At 34.1% G+C, this 24074-nt stretch overlaps 1 protein-coding gene across 1 annotated transcript in view; it reads right to left on the minus strand.

Moving 5' to 3' along the window:
- Positions 1–3574: 3574 nt before the first annotated feature.
- The window catches only part of LOC143255731 (high affinity 3',5'-cyclic-AMP phosphodiesterase 7A-like), a 114759-nt gene continuing 94259 nt past the window's right edge, over positions 3575–24074 (minus strand). Inside the window, exons 6-13 of the mRNA XM_076511866.1 lie at positions 22234–22334; positions 20418–20549; positions 18051–18142; positions 16052–16133; positions 12424–12486; positions 9291–9387; positions 7392–7472; positions 3575–7072 (exon numbers count right to left, since the gene is read on the minus strand). Of these exons, the coding sequence (XP_076367981.1) occupies positions 6486–7072; positions 7392–7472; positions 9291–9387; positions 12424–12486; positions 16052–16133; positions 18051–18142; positions 20418–20549; positions 22234–22334 (1235 nt within the window). The 3' untranslated portion in view covers positions 3575–6485. The remainder of the gene's footprint in view (positions 7073–7391; positions 7473–9290; positions 9388–12423; positions 12487–16051; positions 16134–18050; positions 18143–20417; positions 20550–22233; positions 22335–24074) is intronic.

Genomic DNA, 24074 nt, shown 5'->3' on the forward strand with positions numbered 1-24074 from the left:
TTTTGCACTGTAACTGGTCAGATGTGTATGACCTAATATCAAAATGCAGAGCCAGATTGGATTTATCTTGTTCACTAATACTGTGACAATGACATGTGCTTGTCCTTAGTGAGGCACCTCATACAACTGACCAACTCCGTGTCGTAGGTTAATATGCAGATCTTCAGTGTTAAACAGATCTTCTGCCGACAAATCTTCCACAAACACCACTTTTGTAGTGTTTCATGATACAATGAAGAGTTCTGACATAGCTTGTTACAATCGACACTTGATCTTGACAAAGTAAATCAGCAGTACATTATATGATGCTGCTCAAATATTATTGCTTTTGAACTTAGCTGGTTATAGCTTGGAGTGTTTCATCAGGAATATTTGAAATGGACTTGTTTTTAGGGATAAGGACTGAACAAAGTAGAAGTTTAACAACAGCTATCTTGTGTATTATTCAATCCTGTTGCCTTATTTTCCTCTATACTTTGCTTCAAATGTATCCCAAGGATTGTGTCATATCTGCCATGAGTTGCACACAATTTCCATGATTGAAATTAATATTTCCAAAATCTTCGTGTCCACGAAAACGTAAACTTTGATTTGTTTCAAACAGAATAATGTTAGTTAGATATGGCAAAAAAAATTTTCTTGTCTAGCTTACATCTTCAGTACAAATTTTACAGGATTTTGAATAGCATAATTAGCTGCAGAAATGTGAACATCCAGGTGAGTGTTTGACTGCTTGTGCTATACTACTATCTCTTTCCATCCTTCCAGTACAAGAATTCCTTTCTTGTAAAACACGAGTCTTTATCCAATGTTTCTGATATCCAGCATAATGAATAGTATACATTCCTGTACTTGTGCTTCTGAAATCCCCGATCCAATTCAGCTTTCTTTTTCTTTGTGGCGTGTCTGGCATTGTTATCCTTAGAAGGTGAAATATATCTGATGGAAATTTTCTATTTGGATCAAATCCCCTCAACATCGTTAGCAATCTCTTTATTATTCTGTTGACCACGTAGCCATGTTTATAGAATATATGTAACTTTTGACAGTTTTGTAACAGTGGAACTACTAAAATCGTTTGTACAACAGCAGAGTCCATAAGTAACACATCTTTTTCAGAAAGAACATCTGTGATCTCAGTTTCGCCAGCACTTGTTCTTATTTTTATCTTCTGTTGTCCTGAACAACTTTCACCAAGTCGGTCTTCAACGTTTTTTAAAATGAAATTCAGCAAAATTCACATAATGATATAATAAAAATGCTTTGATATAATTGAGAATACAGTTAGAATGTTGTCAGTTTTATAACAGGAGCGTAGCCAGCAATACAGAGGAGATGGAGATATGTTTGAAAAAGAACATACCAAAAACGTGGGCCTCTATGGAAAAAAAAAAGAATTTAAGTGATTACATGAAACTAAAGTGTAATTTTAGAAAAAAACAAAAGACAATGGACTTTAAGAATTTTTAAAATACTGGGATGGTTATTCAACCACTCGGTCTCAACCCGTAACTACGTCTCTGCCTAGTATTGTATTTTTCTTATTCAATACTTAATTTTCGTGATATTCATGTCAGATCTTGAGATAATAACAAAAGGTTTCGAGTTTTCATAGATGTTAAAGCTTCAAAAACGAATCGTAATCTTTCGTCACTTCTTGAGATTTAAAGAAATTACTGTTACAGTCAACTAAGTCAGTCTTATTGAACATACAAATTCTACGCACCTCTTATATTCATAATTTCAACAATGATTCTTGAAATATCGAGACTATGCAGCTTCTAATAATACTAAAAAAACGTTTAGGTACTTTTTAGGTTTCAAAAATATACTGCGTAAATAATACAGACAACAACACTGTTGTATCAATATAACAAGTTGAAACACTTAATGTCAAACTAGAATTTCCTTCTAGAACGTTTATATTTGAAAGCAAAGGCACCAAGACCTTGAAAGAAGGCCATTTCACCTTTGTGCTAATATCAAATAAATTACCTTGCATATACAATTCCTAAAACGTACTAGAATTAAGCTTACATCAATAAATATACAAACAGTAAGCACATTTTTAATGAGCTGTATTTGCCTACTTGTTTACTTTTTACTTATATGACAAAATACCAGTTTCCAGACAGACCAAAGAGAAGACGTCGACTTCCTCCAACTACGCCTCTTTCTAAGTTATTTGCAATTAAACCGTTACAATGCATTAGGTCCATATGTGACGTATTTATGACGTCATATCCGTAAACTGAGAAAGAGAAAAATAAAGTTCTCCGTGACAGGAAACGTAGGTAAAACGCGGAAAGATCGTGACCCCTATTGTATTGGAAATATACATACATGGAGGGTAAAAATTTCACGTAGTTGGGAGTTGCATATTGCGTAATAAAAACGTTTTTCAGTATCATATAAGCAAAAGTTCCATTATAGTATGATATCTTTAGAAATGTTCGTATATATTGCCAAATGAAAATTTAACTTACATTCACTACTTATTTTATTATTTATTTTAAAATATAAGAAAATAATTTTATTTCAAAATTTTTAAGCATAACCTAATTTTTGCTGCTTTTTTTGATTTCCAAGGGTTATTTGTGCTAACCGTTCCTAATTGTAAAGTGTTAGACTAGAGGGAAAGAATCTAGTAAATATCACCGATTGCTAAATCTTAAATTACTCTTGGCTAATCCAACAGTGTGAAATGCATTTTTTACAGTAGTAGATTGCAAACCATGAACCCTCAAATTTACAGTTCTAGCCCATTAAACAACTTGATCATGACTGACCTATTAAAGAGATTACACGATATTACTTTGACACTTAATGCAATATGAAAATACACAAAATCGGCATTTGTTATTCATAAATAATTACTAAGTAAGGGGTCTGTGTAGATTTAGGATTGTAAAGTTTTAATATAAGTACACATTCCCGTGTGGCATCTTATTAAAGCTCAAAGCTATCATATAATTCTGGCTTGTTTTAAGTCTCTACTAACTATACAAGTTATGCAGTTCTTCGATATTCAACACAATGCTTTTGTAATGTTGAAGACTGGTGAAAATCAGCTACCTAAAATACGATGAATACTCGAGGGATATAATTATTTATTAATTTGAACAGTTCCAGCTAAATTTTAAAAGTTTGATTCACAGTGCCACCAATACAGCACAAACAGTCCAATGTGTAACTATATGATAAACTTGAGAGTAAATAATGTCGAAGTAGACTAAAATATTTAATGTTATGTCTGAGGTTCAATATTTCATATCTGTGACTTTGAAAAAAGAAAAAAAGTGCCCTCTCCAGAATATTTTATAGACTTAGAGTTTTTAATCTTTTTTTTTTTTTTACTTTTGGTCCACTGGTGGGTCAGCAATAAATTTATGGACTTACAATACTAAAATCTGGGATTCGATAGCAGATAGCTCATTTGTAGCTTTGCACTAACAACAGTAACAACAACCTCTTAGTTGCGATGTATTTTATTTATAGCGTAACTTCATGATGCACAAACTCAATTTAATGAATTGTTTCTTTAGTTTCATGAAATGGCTTTACAATTCTACAAATATTTTGAAACTAGTTACGAAACATATAATTCAGGTTCATGAAATTACCTTTTACTAACATCCTTTAATGACAGTAGTTGATTACATATATAATACAGTTATTCACTAGTTTAACTTTTAAAAACCGAGAGTTTATCAGACTATCTAAGTTGATCTAGACTATTTCTGAAATTGACTATAACAGCTCTTCCCTGTGGCTGAGTGGTACGTTTGAGGGGTTATAATGCCAAACATTTCTGCAGTGAGCAGAGCACAAGTAACCTGTTATGTAGCTTTGAGCTTAACAACAAGCAGACTAAAATTATTTTTTGGTATTAATACATAGTGAGAAACTGGTGAGCTAGTTTTTAACGGATGGCATTGTTATTCTTTTATTGTGCTCGTAGAAAATATATATTATGTCTTTAACTTGTAATTTAGGTATCAACTCTGCTATCTCTCTTTGTTGGCAGCTAAACAGCCCTATCCATTCAAATCTGTAAACACTATCTGTAGAATCAATATGGCAAACAGTTCTTCAGTTAGCAAAACTCCTTTTGTTCGTATTAACAATAGCTTGCATTAATATACAGTAGGACAAATTACTAAAATAGTAAAGCAATAATACCACATACTTTTATATGAATGCTCATTACAAAATAATAGTCATAGATAGTGACTCAATAAATCTCCAGCTACTGTCAAACACTGCTACACATGGGCTAAGATATTGATTATGCGAAAATATCAAAATGAGTGGTACTAGAAAAAATTTTGAAAACAGCAAGAAAGAAGGGCATAAAAAGTAAATAATATGGAAATGGCATCGCTTATGTTATGTGAAAATGAGTTGAGCAGTAAATAGTAATATACTGATAGTTCGTATTATGATTGGTTGTCATGCAACCAATCAGAGAGTGCCACACCAGTATAAATTGTATAAAAGTACAATCTTCATACTTTGCCCATTACTAGCAATTCTCTTATGCGGAAATATTGTTCCACGTTTCAGTAGGAGCTGTGAAACTGGCAATGTTAATGATAGAAACGATCGAGATAGCAAACTAAAACTCCAAATGTGATTGTAAGTGCCTCAGGGTATGTTCTCTGCGAGATAGACGACAGTCGAATGCATATTTTACCCACCAACTTGATATAACTACTGGTAACAGTAAGATACACTTTAGCACAAAATTATCTGAATGAACTTAAAATTGTTCAAAACCCTTGTTGAAAATTGATAAACAAGAGATTGAAATGGGCATCAGACCAAAAACGGTAGAATGAGCAAAGTTCAAGAATTGTACCGATCAACAGTCAAGGTATCATCAGTTTTGTGAAGATCTCATCGACTTGAATACAAATTATACTTGTATGCTTCACTATAATTAATATCATTGTCCTCTTTAGCATTGCATAAACTTTCGTTTATTGTTATCAATAATTAAAATTTAAAGAGTATAAGCATCCTCTTCCTTTACCTTAGCTCCATCCAATTATTTGAAGTCTGGTGCTCACTTCAGCATTTATTTTGGTTGTTCATTCTAAGCAGTGTCTTTGAGCAACTACAAAGTCAGTGAAGCCACATTATACTGGTGTATGTCTTTCTGCTCTGGAGATAACATGCATACTTGTATTTCATTGTCAATACCTTCTTTCGCGTGTTATGGATTACATAAACAGCATACCCTGATTTACTTAACATAAGGTTTTGGCTTTCCTCCTGAACAGCTTCTAGCGTTAATAGTAATGGTTTCATGTACTTTTTCAAACTTTCTGTATAACGTTTAGTAAAATACGAGATTTCGCCTTAATCTCTCACATTCAGAGGCCTTACGCAGTGAAAAATCGTGATTTTTACACATTCGTCACGTGATATTTCAATTTTTGAAGCCATGAGTGTATTACCACACTACCGTATGATACCCGTAATTTCATAGTTATTAGAGCACTTTATGATTGGTTGATTGACATATATAGGTGTAATATAATTTCAAAACTTTTTATGGGCAAAAACACACTAGCATGATTTGTTTTAACTCAACGAGTAAGAAAGTTACCAGCATTTGCATTATCCCCATGGCCAAGGCAATCTTCATAGGTTTCCAGATTCTAACATTTAATCCTATTTGATGTTCTATATTTTAATTTAATCCATATCATTATATAATTTGTATATTTCAGAAAGCCAATTACCTGTTGAGGCGACTTGATCCTTCTAAACCTTCCTTTCTAACTCGAGTTGACATTTTTAGCTATTCAGTTATTGTTCTGGGAAACTGCTGGGAACAATAGTAAAAGTCAGAACTAAGTCGCTTTAGATTACACGTTAGTAAACTAGGTTATTAGTATTTGACAGGTAAAGTAGTGTGTATCGAGTTGTTTTTCTTAGTTTTGTCGTATAAGCTAATTAGAAAGGCGAGCGAAGAAGGTGGAAATATTTGTTCGTTATCTGCAGTATTAATACTTTCTATGCTGGAAAATATCTTAATGTCATGAGTTGTCTCGATCCTTAGGGCTGTAAAATGTGAATTTATGGAAAGGTCTCTGATTTAAATATATGCCTAGAATCATTTTCTGGAATGGTGGAATATTCAACATAAAACAAAGTGTTTTTGTTATACATTAGATCTTGAAAATACATTGTTTAAGAGGAAGCATGTTTGTAAGTTTTGATCGATACTGATTCTTTATAGGAATCGTTTAGTGGTTATAGTTCTTTGCTTGGTATCTGGTATGGAACTATCGGAAAATATGAGCAACAACCATTATCACAGTCTGAGTGGGAACTACTGTTGTTATAAATGGATTTTTCACTCAGTATATTTGAATCTTCTTTAAAAGAAGAAACACTACAGTTTTTAGAAATACAGTGTTTCATTGTTAAATTTTGGAAGTCTGATTTATTAGATTCTCCAATATCTTTATTTGTCAAATTCTTGTAGGTAGTGATCCGTACGTCGTTTTTTGCAAAATGTCTAATTGATCACTGACCACTTCATCTTCCAGTCTATATGGTGTTATAAAGTTAAACTCATTGGTTAAAGAGACAATACTTGTTCTGTTTTCCAGAAAACTGGAGGCTGTAACTTCTGAAGAGGAACTGGAATAGTTTTGTGACTGTAAAGGAATACACCCAGATGGCAAATCCTTTGACTGGGACACCAAGATTCGTGGAAAACTTTGTCTGCGAAATGAGGTTTTTGGCACTAAAGTGGTACTTTTCATTGGCATACTATTTCTACGTCGCATGGACATCATTAATGAATCAGCTATTAAACCTTTTTTGAGTGAAGTACTGAAGTTATCCTTTTCTAAGGCTAATTGTGCATAATCGTTCATTGCAGCTTCTTCCGATACTGAGCTCATTTCATCTAACTGTTCGAGTTCATGCTGTAGTAACTCATCCCACTTTATTTGGTTATGGTGTAAGTGTTGCATCAATTCGTGGGACAAAGGACTACTTAAAAACTTATGCCACATTACAAACAGCGGCGTTACAACGAAACGTAAGAAATCTGAAATTACAAAATAGAAATCAGTGAATAATACGAAAGTTGCGAATAACACTTATATTCATCCAAAGAAGATCTCATTATGAATTATCATTTAAAAACAACTAAAAAAAACTAAGAAACGTGTTTTAAGACGACAACTATCAAAAGCTCATGATACGTCGTTTGGAGATCAACAAACAATACTGGTTTTTCTTCAAAATTTTGATCTAATTAGACATACATTAGATTTTTTAAAATTTTCAAAACCTGTATCCTCCATTTAGTGCTTTCCATAAGCCATACTTTATAAAAGTAATAATTTAGAAAAGTGACAACTAACCAGTCTGTATTCTTGCAACAGATGTTTTGGTTCGATCACATACAGGAGTTATGGGAAGAGATAGTTCTGTTTCAATATCACCTGTAAATACATACAAAGTGAGAGTATTAATCCATTCAGTGTATTTCCTTGAATTTCATATCTATCCAATCGTGGTATCCTTCAGAAAAAAATTCTGCGGCCACTTAAAGAACCTGAGCGCTCTATTATGCTGGATGCACTCATTGCATAGAAACCCTTAACGTTTGCCAAGAATGCATTATATTCAGTCTCCCTTGCTTAAAAACAAACGCATTGCAATTTTACTTATAGAAATAGTCCAAGAAATAACAAAAGGCAATTGCAAACGGGGCTAGTACACAGTGGTATACCCTATAGTCCAAGGAACTGGGTTGACCGCATACTTTATATTTACTTATCACTATTTTTAGGAAAATTACGCTAATTTATTTTAAAGGATATCTGCTAATTAGTTTATAAATGATTGGTGCTTTGCATGTACAGTAATTCACATTTACTTGGGAAATATTTGTTGATAAGTTTGAATTACACGCAAAGCTACACGAGGACAATCTACTCTAGTCGTCCCTAATTTAGCAGTGAGGAAGGCAGCTAGTCATCACCACCCACCGCCACCTCTTGGGCTACTCTTTTACCAACGAATAGTGGAATTCACTGTCACATTATAACGACCCCACGGCTAAAAGGGCGAGCATGTTTTGGTGTGAAGGGGATTCGAACTCGCGACCCTCGGATTAGGACCCGAGTGCCTTAACCACCGGGCCATGCTGGATATATTTGTTGATGGGAGCTGAATGTAAAAATTTTACTGTTTTGTTTGTTTGTTTAGAATTAAGCATAAAGCTACACAATGGGCTATCTGTGCTCTGCCCTTCAAGAGTATCGTAATCCGGTTTCTAGCCGTGTTAGTCCTGAAACAGACTGCTGTGCCACTGGGGGGCAAAATTTTACTGAGTTCATACGATAACACTAAATTTATATATCAAATTTGTTGCAACTAATTATAGCCTGACATAACATACAAAATGTTAATGTTTCGAAAGATGTCATTCTCCTGACGCTATTGATTGTTAAACAAGTCCTGTGTTAATTTATGTAGAAGACATTTATTATCCACTGAAAACAAAAGTCACGAAGCAATACATATTTATAGTTAAAGCTGTACTCCATACATAAACATGCACACTATTTTCATAATTGATGGTAATTGTAGTTATAGTTTGAAACAGCCTGAGTGGAAAGATGGAATCCAAGCTTTGGGTACTTTACATTTATAAAGAAGGTTCACGTCCGAACAGTAAGGTATATAAGATAATACGCAGGTATATGAATCGTTACCTGTGACTTTTAGAATCTCGTGAACTGACCATTTCAGGTATCTTTGGTCATCTATGAAAAATACTTATAGCGCAAAATCAATACTTTTGCTCTTTTCCACTTTTTCTGGCAGCTTCTTTTCCAATATACATTACATATTACCAAACTTATATCAATATTCATTCATCGCCCTCTAGTGGATATTATTTTAATAACAAAATTGAGCCCTGCATATTATATATTTTCGAATATGTTTTTCTATAACTGGGAATTTTACTTCACTGCCAGATGGTTAACTTTAGGATTATTGGATGGGAAAATGCGTAAACGAAAACTAAGCATTTTCGTGCAACAAAATACTAGATTGAGAAGTTTGATGTTTATTTCTAGACAACTTTACGATTTCACCGAATTCTTATAGAGATAGTGTATTCAGAAATAAATGGTGAATTATTAAGTGAATTTCTTGGCACATAAAGGAGTCATCTGGACCTTGTTACATTACGTTATTTTATGTTTCATGGCATTCTTTAGGAACTGATTTCATTTTATTACGTCTACCTTGTTGAAAAAGCTCCTCACACACTTGATAACTCCACTGTTTAGAAATAGACCACGGTCGGCACGGATTACACAGATCGGCACATTTTAACGCTACCTGAAAAAAACAACAACATTAACTTAAGAGTTTTTAGTAACGGCACCGTATAAAATTCTCCATCCATAAAAAATATATAATCGACACTTTTATTGGTAGATGAGGATACGCAGGTCTGAATTTAATTGTATTTATTTTTATTTTACACATTATCGCACAAAGCGACAAATAGAAAGGTAGCCAGCTAACAGCGCCCACCACCCTCGTATGTGAGACAATAGTTTGTTTTTACCGTCACTCGTATCGCCCACCCCAGATCACAAAGTGCAGAACGTAATTTTTGCCAAAACGAGTGAAAAAGTGAACTCTCGAAATCATAGTCTGGGCAAGTAACCAACAAACTATTCTTGGTCCTTTAAATAACCTATTTGAGTAACGTATTTTAAGATACGTTAGGTAGCAAAATATATTTTTAAAGTTCGGTATATTAAACGTGAAAAGTATCTCACATTTCCGAGTTTAACGATAAACAATATATGTAAAAAATATTTAAACCTTTCGTTCATGTAATATATCTTATTTTAGATGATGTGTTATTAGAGAGCTGTCTCTCCATACAGTGTCGGGTTTGTATTGTCTGGTGGTAAGAAGAGCATTATAGTGATAATCTGCGGAAAGCGGGATCGAAACCCGTCTCCGAAAATGCTCGTCTTTTCAACCCCAGACCTAACGGTGGGATGGTGTTGACTAGCTGCCTTCCATCAAGGCTATCACTTTAAAATTAGAGAAGGCTAGAGAAGGTAGCCCTAGAATAGATTTTCAAGAAATTAACAAAGAAACAAACCACACTGGCCGGCATGGCCATGTGGTTAGGGTGCTCGATCGTAATCTGTGGGTCTCGGGTTCGAATTCCTGTCACACCAAACATGCTTGTCCTTTCAGCCGTGGGAGCGTTAGAATGTGACGGTCAGTCCCATTATTCGTTGGTAAAAAGTAGCCCAAGAGTTGGCGGTGGGTGGGGATGACTAGCTGCCTTCCTTCTAGCCTTACACTGCTAAATTAGGGACGGCTAGGGCAGATAGCCCTCGTATAGCTTTGTGCGAAATTCAAAAACAGACAAATAAACAAATCACACAGTGTCGCTGGTTTGTTAAAAATTCGTAAAACGCACCATGAAAATACATGCTTACAGGAAAAATTACTTGAAATCCGAAATATCCATTTATTTCACTTATTATTATCTGAAGAATGATTTGTCTTTGATTTGTCGCATTTAATTTTTCATGGCAAACAACTATCAAATGTATTTAGTTTATAAATTGCACTAATCCCATATAACTTACTCAGAATAGTTTCGATGCTCACTGAGATTATGTTAATATAGCTTTCACGAAATGATTTCGAACTTTAGTGAATCCTTACTGGTATACAACACAAAAGATTATTTCTATTCTTACCGAGGTTAGATGCATAATGACATAAAATGTTTTAAATATACTGAAGGTATTTAATGTGAATTTCATATCATCATTTACATGTTTACTGAAAATTAAGTACCAGTCCTGAACTATCGAAGCAACTCGGTTACTGAAATTTAAATGACGTGAGCCACTTTTGATAATTTCGAAGTTTACTGAAATAATCCAGGTATAGTGAACAATGTCGGATACTTTTAAAGATAAAAATAAATGATATACATAAGGCTATTGTAGTTATTCCTGAATTTGTTGCTGCTGTTGTATTGAATTAAGCACAAAACTACACAATGGGCTATATGTACTCTGCCCACCAAGGGTATCGAAACCCGGTTGTTAGCCCCGCAGACATACCGCTGAGCCACTGGGTGGGTTTCCTAAATTTAACCTCGTAAGATTCAAAATCTTTGCGCATTCTGTGATGCAAGATGTTACAATAATCAAATAAAAGTAATGTTAGTTACTAAGAAACGTGAAGTTTTAGTTTCGACCACCTTTATATTTGTAAGAAAATTTATTAAAAACACATATAATAAAAACAACAACAAGAGGAATCCTCAACAGTGGCGGCCTTTTAAATTATTTTATGCAGATTTAGAGCAAATTAATCTGTGAGATCTTTTCCCCTCCCCCTTTTTATTACCTATTTTTGGGATGCGCGTATACCTGATTCGATTTTACTACTCATAAGGATTTGTACCAGTCTACCCTTAAATAGAAATTATTTTAGGCAGGATTAGAATAAATTAATCTATGAGACCTTTGGTGTGGTCAAATACATCAATGGAAAGAGTTGGATCCTCTGAGTATAATTAGCTCTTAAATCAATTAAAAGTTTGTACTTGAATAAAAAGAACAAACAAATTCAGTGTCGTACTATGAGCCAATTAACCGCGACAGAATACTCTGTATGATCAAAATGAGACGTAGAACTGCAAAAAGGTAATTTAGTGTATTCCAAATATTATGCTTATAACAGTTGAAGATTGTTTTTACGTGAAATACAAGTCTTACAAGTACTACAGACTTGGAGAATTAATATTTATCTAATTAACTTCTTTATAAATTTTATTGGGGCTCGGCATGGCCAAGTGTGTTAAGGCGTTCGACTCGTAATCCGAGGGTCGCGGGTTCGAATCCCGTCGCACCAAACATGCTTGCCCTACCAGCCGTGGGGGCGTTATAATGTTACAGTCAATCTCACTATTCGTTGGTAAAAGAGTAGCCCAAGAATTGGCGGTGGGTTGTGATATTTAGTTGTCTTCCCTCTAGTCTTACACTGCTAAATTAGGAACGGCTAGCGCAGATAGCCCTCGAGTAGCTTTGCGCGAAATTCAAAAAACAAATCAAACAAATACTGTGCAAGGTATCATGTCATTGTAAATTGGTAATTAGTAGATTCCACTTTCGATGGTCAATTTATAAAAGTTCATTTGAAACTTTTCGTTGCCCCCCAGTGGCTCAGCGGTATGTCTGCGGACTTACAACGCTAAAAACCGAGTTTCGATACCCGTGGTGGGCAGAGCACAGATAGCCCATTGAGTAGCTTTGTGCTTAATTTAAAAACAACAACAAGTTTTTCGTTAACAAAAGTTGATTTTTTATATGTTATTTTATTTACCTGCAGAACAAAATGTCGCTTTTCTTGCTTAGACATGTCCAGAGAGCCTTCGTCGGTGAACTTCTAGTAGAAAATACACAAGTTAATTTTATTCATTAGACAAGCAATTTTAAGAATAAAGAATTATAAGTCAGAGTTTCTTGACTAAAATAACATATCTTGTCCTTCCCTTTGTGAAATCAGGATATAATTATTTTCATAAATTGTCACTCTCAACCTTAAATTGAAGCAAATTTAGCCAAGAAAATGAAATAAATGATAATGACGTATTAATATATAAGGTTGGCTATCTCACATCTTATTATGGCTTATAATAATCGAAAGTCAACTTCAAATCTGTGGTGCAAACAAAATTGTCTTTTTTTCTCCTCTCTTTTTGTTTTCCTAGAATACATTTTAGGGAGCTCCGAGTGTTACAGTTTTAAAAACGAAAAAACATGCTTTCGTCTAAAAGGCTTAACTCTTTATCATGTGTGTAAACTGTTCTGTCCTAAGCCCCTAGCGCAGATAGCCCTCGTGTAGCTTTGCGCGAAATTCAAAAACAAACAAACCTAATTCCGACTTGGTATGTGCATTTATCTTTAAACATCCTAATTAAAATTAGGCATACAAAATTGTTGTTTTATATAAACTGCTGAATTAAATATGTGTATTAATTATTCACTTTCATAATGTTAATTATTGTTTATTTTAAAACTTGCTAAGAACAATTAATTACACAAATCTGTAATTAATACAATTGTCACGTAACATCCTACAAGGAATGCTATATTATCGTCTATTTTACGTGTAGAGGCCTGAAATGAACTTACGAGATACGATACGAGATTTCTACATCATTTCTGGTAGTCAAAACACAGCGCTTGGAACGTTTGATATTTTTAGATAGCAGACATATTTCCGTACTAGTGGCGCTACTTTTATCATACCCTGCGAAAAACGATAATTCTCGAATACTTTTCTTGAGTTTCGTTTGTTGCTTTAATCCAATGATTTTTGTTGAAAAAACAACCACTTATAATACATGCATATTTTACCTGAATTCTTAAAATACTTCGTATTTAAACTTCTGTAATTTATAAAGAAAAATTTAACTCTTCACCAATAACTTAGTACGTTCGTATATCCACTATATTTGGTGTACCTGAAAAGCAGATATGATATATATGCTTCAAATTTCAGACTTAAATGTATTAGTTTGTTTTGTTTTTGAAATTTCGTACAAAGCTCCTCAAGGGCTATCTGCGCTAGCCGTCCCTAATTTAGCAGTGTAAGGCTAGAGGGAAGGCAGCTAGTGATCACCACCCACCGTCGACTCTAAGGCTACTCTTTTACCAACGAATAGTGGAATTGACAGTCACTTATAACGCCCCCACGGCTGAAAGGGCAAGCTTGTTTGGTGCGACGGGATTCGAACCCGCGACCCTCGGATTACGAGTCGAACGCCTTAACACGCTTGGCCATGCCGAGCCCCAAATGCATTAGTCTAACACTCACTACATCATAAAATAGCAAATTTCCAATCGTTGAAAGGGTATTAAACAGACTTCGCTTAATATTTTGTTCCTTTCTTTGTGAAAACAATTCTGATTTTTCTTGAGTTTAAGACAGTTAATTTTTTAAACATAAATTTCTGTAAAATGACAGTTATAATTTTCATTTGTATTCGGACACACCGGATATTTGGTATAATTACAAGGAAACAAAGTTTTACAATTCAAGAAGAAGATAATTAGATTTTTTCTTAGTCGATAACATTCAAATTGTTACCGCTTAGACAATTGCCATCTTTTTTTAACCTAAATAAGTTTTAGTTTTGTTTGTGTTCAGCATAAAGCTATATAATGGGCTATTTGTGCTGTCCTCACCACGAGTAGCGAAACCCAGTTTACCTGAATAAGTTTAAATTATCCATGACAAACATCTAGAAGTCGCTGTATAATTAAGTCGGAATTTATTTAGATGTACTAAAATTCAAATTAAATTCTGCCTAAATTATATCTCTATAGAGGGTTACTCCTGGTCCATTTACACCGAAAATAATGTATGGAAGGGAAAAAAATTATGTCAAATGTTCTACCTTGCAACCAAATAGGAACCTCTGTTTATAATACAATTAAATTTTACAAATTACTTATCTAATCTCTCATTGAAAACATCTGCCCATAATCAGTGCATGTTTTCAAATCAAACCTGCGTCAACTACAAGTTGTACTGAATCAAATGCTAAAAAAATGCTTTATTTCACCTTAAATGTTCTAATTCATTTTGTTCATATATGTATAAACATCTTTTTTGTTTTCAGATAGATTTCTCGATTGTTCTGTAAAAGAACTTCTTAAAACATTAAAAAATCTTATGTCATCATACAAACATTTTGTTTATCATGGTAGCAATGCATATTTATCATGATAGGAATCAAATATTTCATATTTATCATAATTTCCCCCTAAAGAGAACCGAAGGCCTCCTGGAGGGGATCACATGTTTTAAACACTCGCACCAGAATACAGTAGTATATTATATGTCATGTAGCCAGTACACATTAAAATGACGTCATATAAAGGACGCTTAACGTTGCAGTTTGTACTGTCGTGACGTCAGTAAAACATGTGCAGGATACAAATTACAAGAAGAATTATGCATTCTGCAGGCTACAACACAGCATGACGCATGAACTTCAAACGCAAGAAATAAAAATATTTGTTACTCTTAATTTTGGATTTAATTACTTTTGAAACAGGATATTTTCAGGGATCATGCGGAAGTACATCAAGTAAAAACAAATTCCTTACTTATCATGACAAGTATGAAATAGGTTCGTATTTATCACCATAATAGAGAAATTCAATATCTCCTACCCTTTATTTAAATGTAAGACACTGCCATATGTAAAACGTTTCTAGATAGTCTTATAAATCTTGCAACATGGTTTTTGTAGTAAAAACAGACACTTAGTTTTACTTTTATAAATTTTCAGCTGCAACAACTCACGCTTTAACGTCAGTTTCCACAAATGTTTACTCTATGCACCAGTGTAATAATATAGTGAATAAGTTTATAAACAAAAGGTAAGAATTCACCTCTCTTGCCCTTAACAGCGCACCTAAATCTTGTATTGGAGACGAAAATGTCTACTGCTTCGTTTGTGGGCAGTTTCAGATAGAAGCCTCGATAGAGACTGTCGTTACGGCTAGTTTTCTGTCAGGGGCTCCATGATTTCCAAGAAAATGAAGTTCCAATCAGGTAAAGAATGTCGTAAACATTTGATCCACCTGCAGCAGGCCTAATAGGCATGTCTGTACTATTATACTATACCAGTAAAGGTAATAACTTAATAGAATTAAGGCATTCGACTCGTAATCTGAGGGTCGCGGGTTCGAATCCCCGTTGCACCAAACATGTTCGTCATTTCAGCCGTAGGAGCGTTATAATGTGACGGGCAACCCCACTTTTCGTTGGTAAAAGAGTAGCCCAAGAGTTGGCGGCGGGTGGTGATGACTAGTTGCCTTTCCTCTAGTCTTACACTAAGCTAGGTACGGTTAGCGCAGATCCGCTAACAGTTAGCCCTCGAGTAGCTTTGCGCGAAATTCAAAAAACAAATAGAATTAAACAAAGAAGTACAAACCTTCAGCTTTTCAAGAAAATCTTGCTGACGAGATATGTCTGTCGCTAGGATCATTGACTGCATCCAACTTTCTATCTTCACACTTGAGAATAACACAGATAAACATCTAACATTCTAGCTTCACACTAGAGAATAGCGTCAATAAATGTCTAACCAAAAAAAAACCTAACTTATAACATTAATTTCTTTTAAGATGTCTAACAAATAATGTTTCATAACTGTACAATTACAGGATGTTTATTAAAGGCTGAATAACAAAATCTGCAAGTTTCGACAGCTTGTAATTTTTATTATAATTTAAATACAATCAAGTTCATCTCATTCACGGTTATCTTTGAAGTTACATTGGTGTTAAGGAAAATGGTTCAATAAGTCCAAGAGCCTAAAATCGTATCGTTAATTATTTTGGAAGAAATTTAACATAATTTTAGCTTAATAGTATGATAGTACTTTGGAGATGTTAATAGTTACCTTTTTTTTATAACATTTTATAAAGTACTCAAGACGATAATTCAATTAGTATGAAAAATGCATCTTAGTATTAGCATACAAACGTCGACGTTGAATTATCATTTATAAAGAGTCTCACGAGATATAAACAGTGCTCAAATGAAAACAAGTAACGTTATAAATCCAAATTAAAAGAATATGAATAGCCTTGTTTCTTTACATTTTGGTTTAATAAACATATATATGTATATACTAATATGTATTAATTTCTGAAAATTCTTCATGAAGATGTAAAGAGAAATACGAAATACGCAATACAGTTTTATATACATAGATACGAACTGATACAAGAATTTGTTTTTAAATTCTATTTTTTTACAAATCCACATTTTTTATTCTGAAACTTATCAAATCCAGAACGTAAAAGAACGTCATGTGCAAGATAACATTTCAGCTCACTATAAACATTACATTCACTCTATGAGTGTTTAATGAATTATTTTAAAGTGTTTCTCGTTGATCCAAACTGTTTAAGCAAGTGTGTTCAAAAATAATACACAGAAAATAAGCAAGAGAGGTTGTTTTTATTATTGTTGATCTTAAAACTTGCAATCCTTGGAACACATCTGACAATTTCTCGAGGCCCTCAAATCGTCTGAAAATATGAATTACCGCAAAACTTTTAGCATGTAATGATCACAAAAGAAACAAGCTGCTGTGAAAAACAGTAAACAGGTAGGACTAAAGATAAGAAGGAATAATACTGAAACGTAAACAGAAGTATATTATAAAGCTATAATGAAAAAAGTTTCCACTGCAGGAATTGAACTACACATTTTAGCGTTTTATAAGTCCTCCAGTTTAATAGATGAGCCAAGGTTGGGAGGAGACATAAGTAACAAACTTATTTTATAATACCATTTAACAGCATCTTGTTGAAACAAATGACTTCATTCCGGGAATCTTAACGCATGTGGGTTTTGTTTAAGTCCATTAATACCTTTATCTTTTCTTTTCAGAGTAAGGCATCTCTTACTGGGTAAAGGGTAAGTTGAGAGACTTATAACGCTAACACTTAGGTTTCGGTTTCTTATGGTGGACAGAAGACAGATAAGAAAGAAAATATTTGCGCCCTGTCCACCGTATGAAATCGAACCCAGAATTTTAGCTTGTAAGTCTATGAACTCACCAAAGAACAAACCTAGAGTACTACATTAGTTTTAATAATTGTGCCACTAAAGTTATGCATACATTTGTAATTACTTCAAAAAAATATCAGTATTCTCACAGTGGTATGTACGTTAACATACTTCGGGGGTCAGTGGTAAATTTATGTACTTATAACCTAAGATCAGGGGTACGATTTCTCGCGGTGGGCAAAATAAGATGACCTGTTGTGGACTTTGCGCTGAAAATACAATAACAACCTTGCTTATGATGCTGTGATATGCTATTATAAATCTTTATAGACAAATACAAAACACAGACACACAGTAATAATAAACTGAAACAAACGAATTACCATAGTGTACAGACAAACCCTACATACCAGACTTCCTTCTCCAGATGATCGAATAACCTCGATTCCCGGAGGCACGAGACCGCCATCCGCCAGTGGTGCGTTTCCAACACAGAAAAGTTCTGTTAAGAGTTATAAGTTTGTTAGCTACAAAAATATTTTATATTATCTTACTGTATACCAAACTTTATCTCGAACAAATTGCACTTCTTTACGATTTGTTTGTTTTGTTGTTGTTGTTTTAATTTGATACTAAGCTACACGAGGGCTATCTGTGCTAGTCGTCCTTAATTTAGCAGTGTAAGACTAGAATGAAGGCAGCTAGTCATCAACACCCACCGCCAACTCTTGGGCTGCTCTTTTATCAACGAATAGTGGGATTGATCGTAACATTAAAATGCCCCAGGGCTGAAAGTGCGAGCATGTTTTATGTGACGGGGATTCGAACCCGTGACCTTCAGATTACGAATCTAACGTCCTAATTACCTGACCATGCCGGGCCTTTCCTTTACGAATAGAGCAATCAAGAGTTAAGTATGTAAATTCTTAAGCAAACAAAGTTGACCTAAAAATATTTTAAGAGTGTTAATATATGCGAGATTAGAACATTGTTTGCTCTTAAGTGATGTTCTTTAATACTTGAGTGACTTGGTAAGGCCTTAAGCATGACAAGATATAAGGTAATTCAGTCCTAGTTTGAATGTAAAGATGAGCAAAAGTTAAATAAGTGTTATTTAATCACGACAAATTTGCAAATATTGTTGGGATTGTCACTGTTTGAAAGAAAGAGAAGGAAGATTTATACTGTCCATTAAGAAAGTGCAGCTTTTGTTTGTTTGTTCCAGAATTTGCGCGTAAAGCTACATAAGTTTGAACTTATAGACAAGATGGGTGGAAACTAGTCAACAGCATCCACAGTAAGATAATAAATATATTTTGACTGCCACTCTTATAATGTATACACGGCCACATCTTGTACATTCTCGCTAACTGCTAGCCACACTGACCCAATATAATTCAGCAAATACTTTCTTCAAGTCAATTAGGTTCAAATGTATTACAGATTTACTATCGTACATTTATTTTAGTGCCTACGCTTGTTTCCACATAATTTTTTTTGTATGTGACGTATATTCTTGATTGTGTATTGCCCAAGTCCCTCCTGTTCTAGAAACTTGTAGAGAATTACTGAAAGAGAGAATCAACAATATTTGTTTACGAAAACGAGCTAGACCATTGTTGAAAGTTCTAGAAACTCGTGTGATTGGTGTATGAAAGCCTACGCGCCGCGAGATAAGGAGAAGAATGTTATTGGACAGCTACAGTCAGTATGTTATAAACCCAGTAAGCTATAATTATGATTAACGCCTATTAATCAGAAAACCACAAAATTTGATCAGGAACGTTTATAGGTTTCGAACATTACAAACCGTTCAACTTTAGTAAATTACTGCGGACGTTAGAATTTCTACGAGGACATTAAATATCACCATCGGTTAAGGCCAGCTCATAAGCAGCGTTAGGCCAATCAAGAAACGACAGCTAGCTAGCGAGGTGTCAAAGTATCAATTCAAACTCAATTTTCTCGTCGTGGACCTGGATGGGCGATAAAATATTCAGTTCTAGACCAGATGAAACACTCTGTATTGTTTGTAAAACTCTTGTATATAAACCGTCATTTGTAATAACTATTAGTAACAACCGTTATTATAAATTGTATTGTTTTTTGTTTGTATATTAAAATATATTTGTCTTCAAAAATGAAATTCTGTGTATCGATCTTTTTGGCAAATATCATAGCTTTAGTGCATATTAACATTTTATTAGCGTCTAAGTTCAAATTTCCGGTTACGTAACATAATAAATCGGAGACTCGTCCGAAATAAATTATATGACGTATCAAGTGGCATAAGCTTAACACTAAATATGGCCGTTGTCAGTTTTTTTAAGCAGTATCAGTCTTACGACGCCCAGCATGGCCAGTGGGTTAAGGCGTTCGAATCCCGGTCGCACTAAATATGCTCGCCTTTTCAGTCGTGGGGGCGTTATAATGTTACGGTTAATCCCACTTTTCGTTGGTAAAAGAGTAACCCAAGAGTTGGCGATGGGTGGTGATGACTAGCTGCCTTCCCTCTAGTCTTACACTGCTGAATTAGGGACGGCTAGCGCAGATAGCCTTCGTGGAGCTTTGCGCGAAATTCGAAACAAAACAAACAAAAACACTCTTACGAAGAACTTAACGTGTTATTTAAACATGGTAGCGTACATTAAATATTCTACATACTACAGCTTGGAGGTTTAACGGAAAACACAAAATGAGTTTAAACTGAATATACCTTTATACATCATCGCTAGGTGACTCAATTAATAATATGATAAAAATACGTTATTCCTGACCTTGTACAACAGCGCTAAGTGGTTGGAAGTAGCAATTAGGAAAGGTTGGTTGAAACCTGGATGGTCAAGATCATGACCGACTGCTGCTATGAGAGAAGCCATAGTTTCCAAAGAAGTCAACTGCTTCGAAATCTGTTAAAATAGTATTGAATTTCAAATATTAATCAGAGATAAGATTTCTTCAGAAACAATTATTCCAACTTACACTTTACAGTCAAAGTTCTATGGGCTCTATATTTTACAGAAAGAACAATCGAGACCAAAATAAAATTGCACACTTGAAAGGTTTTCCAGTTTAATGTATCCCAATATTTTAACTACTGCTATCATACATGTTGCATACGGTATTTTAAAGAGCCTTGTAACGAGGGTTATATTAATTAAAACTTTCCGAAACCACACTTCGTCTAAAATCTCTTGCCATTCATCTTTCCAAGACGGATTCGTCAGTATCATCTTCTATTCTTCCGTCTGAGATATATTTTTCCATCTCTTATTCCAATTTTACGTGAATTTAAATTTCGATTTTCATTTGTTCTACCTTTGAACTATTATATTCGGCCAAATCCTCCATTTGGTCTCCGGGGTTGAAAGTTTAATCTCACCTAACATTTATTTATCTGTTTTAAAGTAATCCTTTTTCTCAATATTAGTTTTTCGGTGATGTAGTTTGTTTTTTCTATCAGATCTACTTTTATTTACACTCAGTTTTCAACCGCATTTTTCTAAGTTTGGATATTCGAGCTTGATTTTCATTTTGAGCCATTGTAATGTAGTTTTCAATCATGCATTCCATTCAACCTCAACTTCATAGTCCCTTCAGAACATTGACTTCAATCTAAATTTCTATTTGTTGCTCTGGAATGTAAGCCTTACACTTGTTTACCATTCTTCAGCTCGACTGTAACCTTTAATTTTATTAACACTCACAAACTACCAGTAGATTCTTTTATGTCGTTTTCCACTCGTCATTTTCCATAACGCAATTTTCAATGTTGTCTTCCATTCATTGAATAACTGCTTCCATTGCAACTTCTACTCTTCCTTCTAGTCTTCTGTCTGATCTTTTTCTCGTCTATTCAGAACATTTCAGCTTTGCCGCTAACTATTTTTTCTCTTCTTCATTTTCAATTTCAACTTCTCGCAATTTCCTTCTTGTTTGTAATATTCAGTTTTGTCTTGGTTTTTGTCATCCTGAATTACATTTCTTTTCTTCATCTTTAGACTACAGGTTTACCATCTATTCACAGTGTTTTACTCTTGTTATTGTTTGTTATTAAGCACAAAGCTTCTCTGCTTACCATGGGTATCAAAGCCTGTTTTCTTGCAGTATAAGTTCGCCAACGTACTACTGTGCCACTGGGACTATGTTTTACTGAAGTATTAAAGTTAATCAGTAATTGCACTAAATATCTGCTTAGTTCAAGCTTTATGTTAATATTTTCATTTACAACCCTTCTCCTATGGACATATTTCCATAAAATCTATTGATGAGCTTGGTTAATTAAGGAATTATTTTGTATATCAGTAAGAAATATACCAATCACAGTTTATTTCTTATTGTTACATTACACTAATGGATTTGATCAAAAGCAAACATTCGAGTCGTTTACTTTCCGTCATGTCAGGTTTTCGTATAATTAAGTATATCTCAAATTCAACGTTTTTCGATACCACGTACGTGTTCAGTGAAAAACAATCATTGCTGCACATTCCTCTCATTGTTAGCATAATAATGTTACACTGGAAATGTAAGTTGTATCTTCGGAAGACAGAATTAATCTCCGAGTATAAATTGGGAGTATACGATACTTACAGTTTTCTCCTGGAGAAAACAATGTAGCGCTTGAGTGACGTCAGCTGCATGAACTGCATTATGATACGGGTTGTCCCTATGGTAACCATTTTCCACTAAAGCTGTAGAGGATGAAGAAGGAAAATCTGTCATTTTCAAGTCTTACTCTGAAACAGTCAAAGATCTCAAGTAATAACTTATTTTTTTACATTTTTCATTAGAGATTATTATATAATTTCCAGCAGTTTATTAAACTTCGAAAAGCATCATTTTTACCTTTCGATTGCAATAATTCCCACATTTCATACATCATAAATGAAATAAATCTATACGAATTTTAATTGTTTGTTTGTTTCTTGTTTTTTTCATTTAGCGCAAAGCTACATGACGGTTATTTGTGCTAGCCGTCCTTAATTAAGCTGTGTAAGACGAGAATAAAGGCAGCTAGTCATCATCACCCACCGCCAACTCTTGGGTTATTCTTTTACCAATGAATAGTGGGATTGACCGTAACTATATAACGCTCTAACAGCTGAAAGGATGAGCATGCTCGGTGTGACGAGGATTAGAACCCGCGATACTGGGTCTCGGATTTTAATTAATAGTTTAAAATATCAATTACTTATAAGATACCGCAAAAAATATCATAAATGAAATTATAACTTTGCCAATCTTCCATGATTTTTCATTTAATCAAAAATAAATTATTTTTATTATTTATTTATTTTATCGCAAAACTATACATGAGATTAACTGGACTCTGTCACCAAGGGAAATGGAACTCGATATTAGCGTTGTGAGTTTGTACAATGAATGCTAATCCATCAGAGGACAAACTAATAATTACACAATACGATGTGAAATGTGACATCATAACTCTTTTGTAGAATATTTGTATACAATATTGTTTAAAAGACATCGTTTTATTACCTGTGATCTAAAGGGGGGGTGGAAGTTATTGGTGTGACTAAGACAAATGATGTTTTATTATTAGATACATGTGTTAAAGAGGTGAACAGAATGAGACGTAAAGGTTGTATATTCTGCTGTGGACTGCTGTTTCGCCTATTCAACGCTCATCAGCGCAGCTTGGGTCCTTAACTAAAGAGATGTAATCAGGCCTCTTGTAATGGTGATGTTACATAATATCTAAAGAGTTTTGAGTCCGTTTTTAGTGCACCAGACAGTAGCCTAAATTAAAGTAAAATGGACTCAAAACCTCCTAGAAAAATAACGATTTAACTTGTGAAATATTTTCATTTAGTGATCTTTCGCTTCGGAAATAATATAGTTATAAAAAATAGACCGTAACTGGTAGTTGTAGAACATAATCTTCCAGAGAACATAAGATATATTTTATTTTCAAAAGCTCAAGTGGCACAGAGTTATGTCTACGGATTTACACTACTAGAAACTGGGTTTCGACACCCGTGGTGGGCAAAGCACAGATAGCCCTCTGCGTAGCTTTGTGCTTAATAACAAACAAATATTATGAAATATAAATACACATTCGTGAATCATCAATCTAGATTAGAATATTCTCAGTAAACGTTTTGTGTTGGCAGTAACCTTTTAATGTAACTTAAACATTTACGTAATCGATTGCAAAGAAATACTTATTTCCAAGTAAGCATATTTCAAAAAGGGGATTTTATGGTAAATTGTTTTTCAAAAGTGGGCTCACTGCGCTCGATCATCTACGTCATTGACAAGCAGAAGCCCTCTATCTGAGGACGGTTACTGTGACGCAATCATAGCATACTGAGTGTAGGGTTTCTTTTTCTTAGCTTTCTTGTATAGGGGAACTTTTATTTTTGGCAATGAATTTTTTAAAAGGTTTTTGTACATGCAGGTGTGTCTGA

This window comes from Tachypleus tridentatus, chromosome 7 (assembly GCF_004210375.1).
Source record: "Tachypleus tridentatus isolate NWPU-2018 chromosome 7, ASM421037v1, whole genome shotgun sequence".
Lineage (NCBI taxonomy): Eukaryota > Metazoa > Arthropoda > Merostomata > Xiphosura > Limulidae > Tachypleus > Tachypleus tridentatus.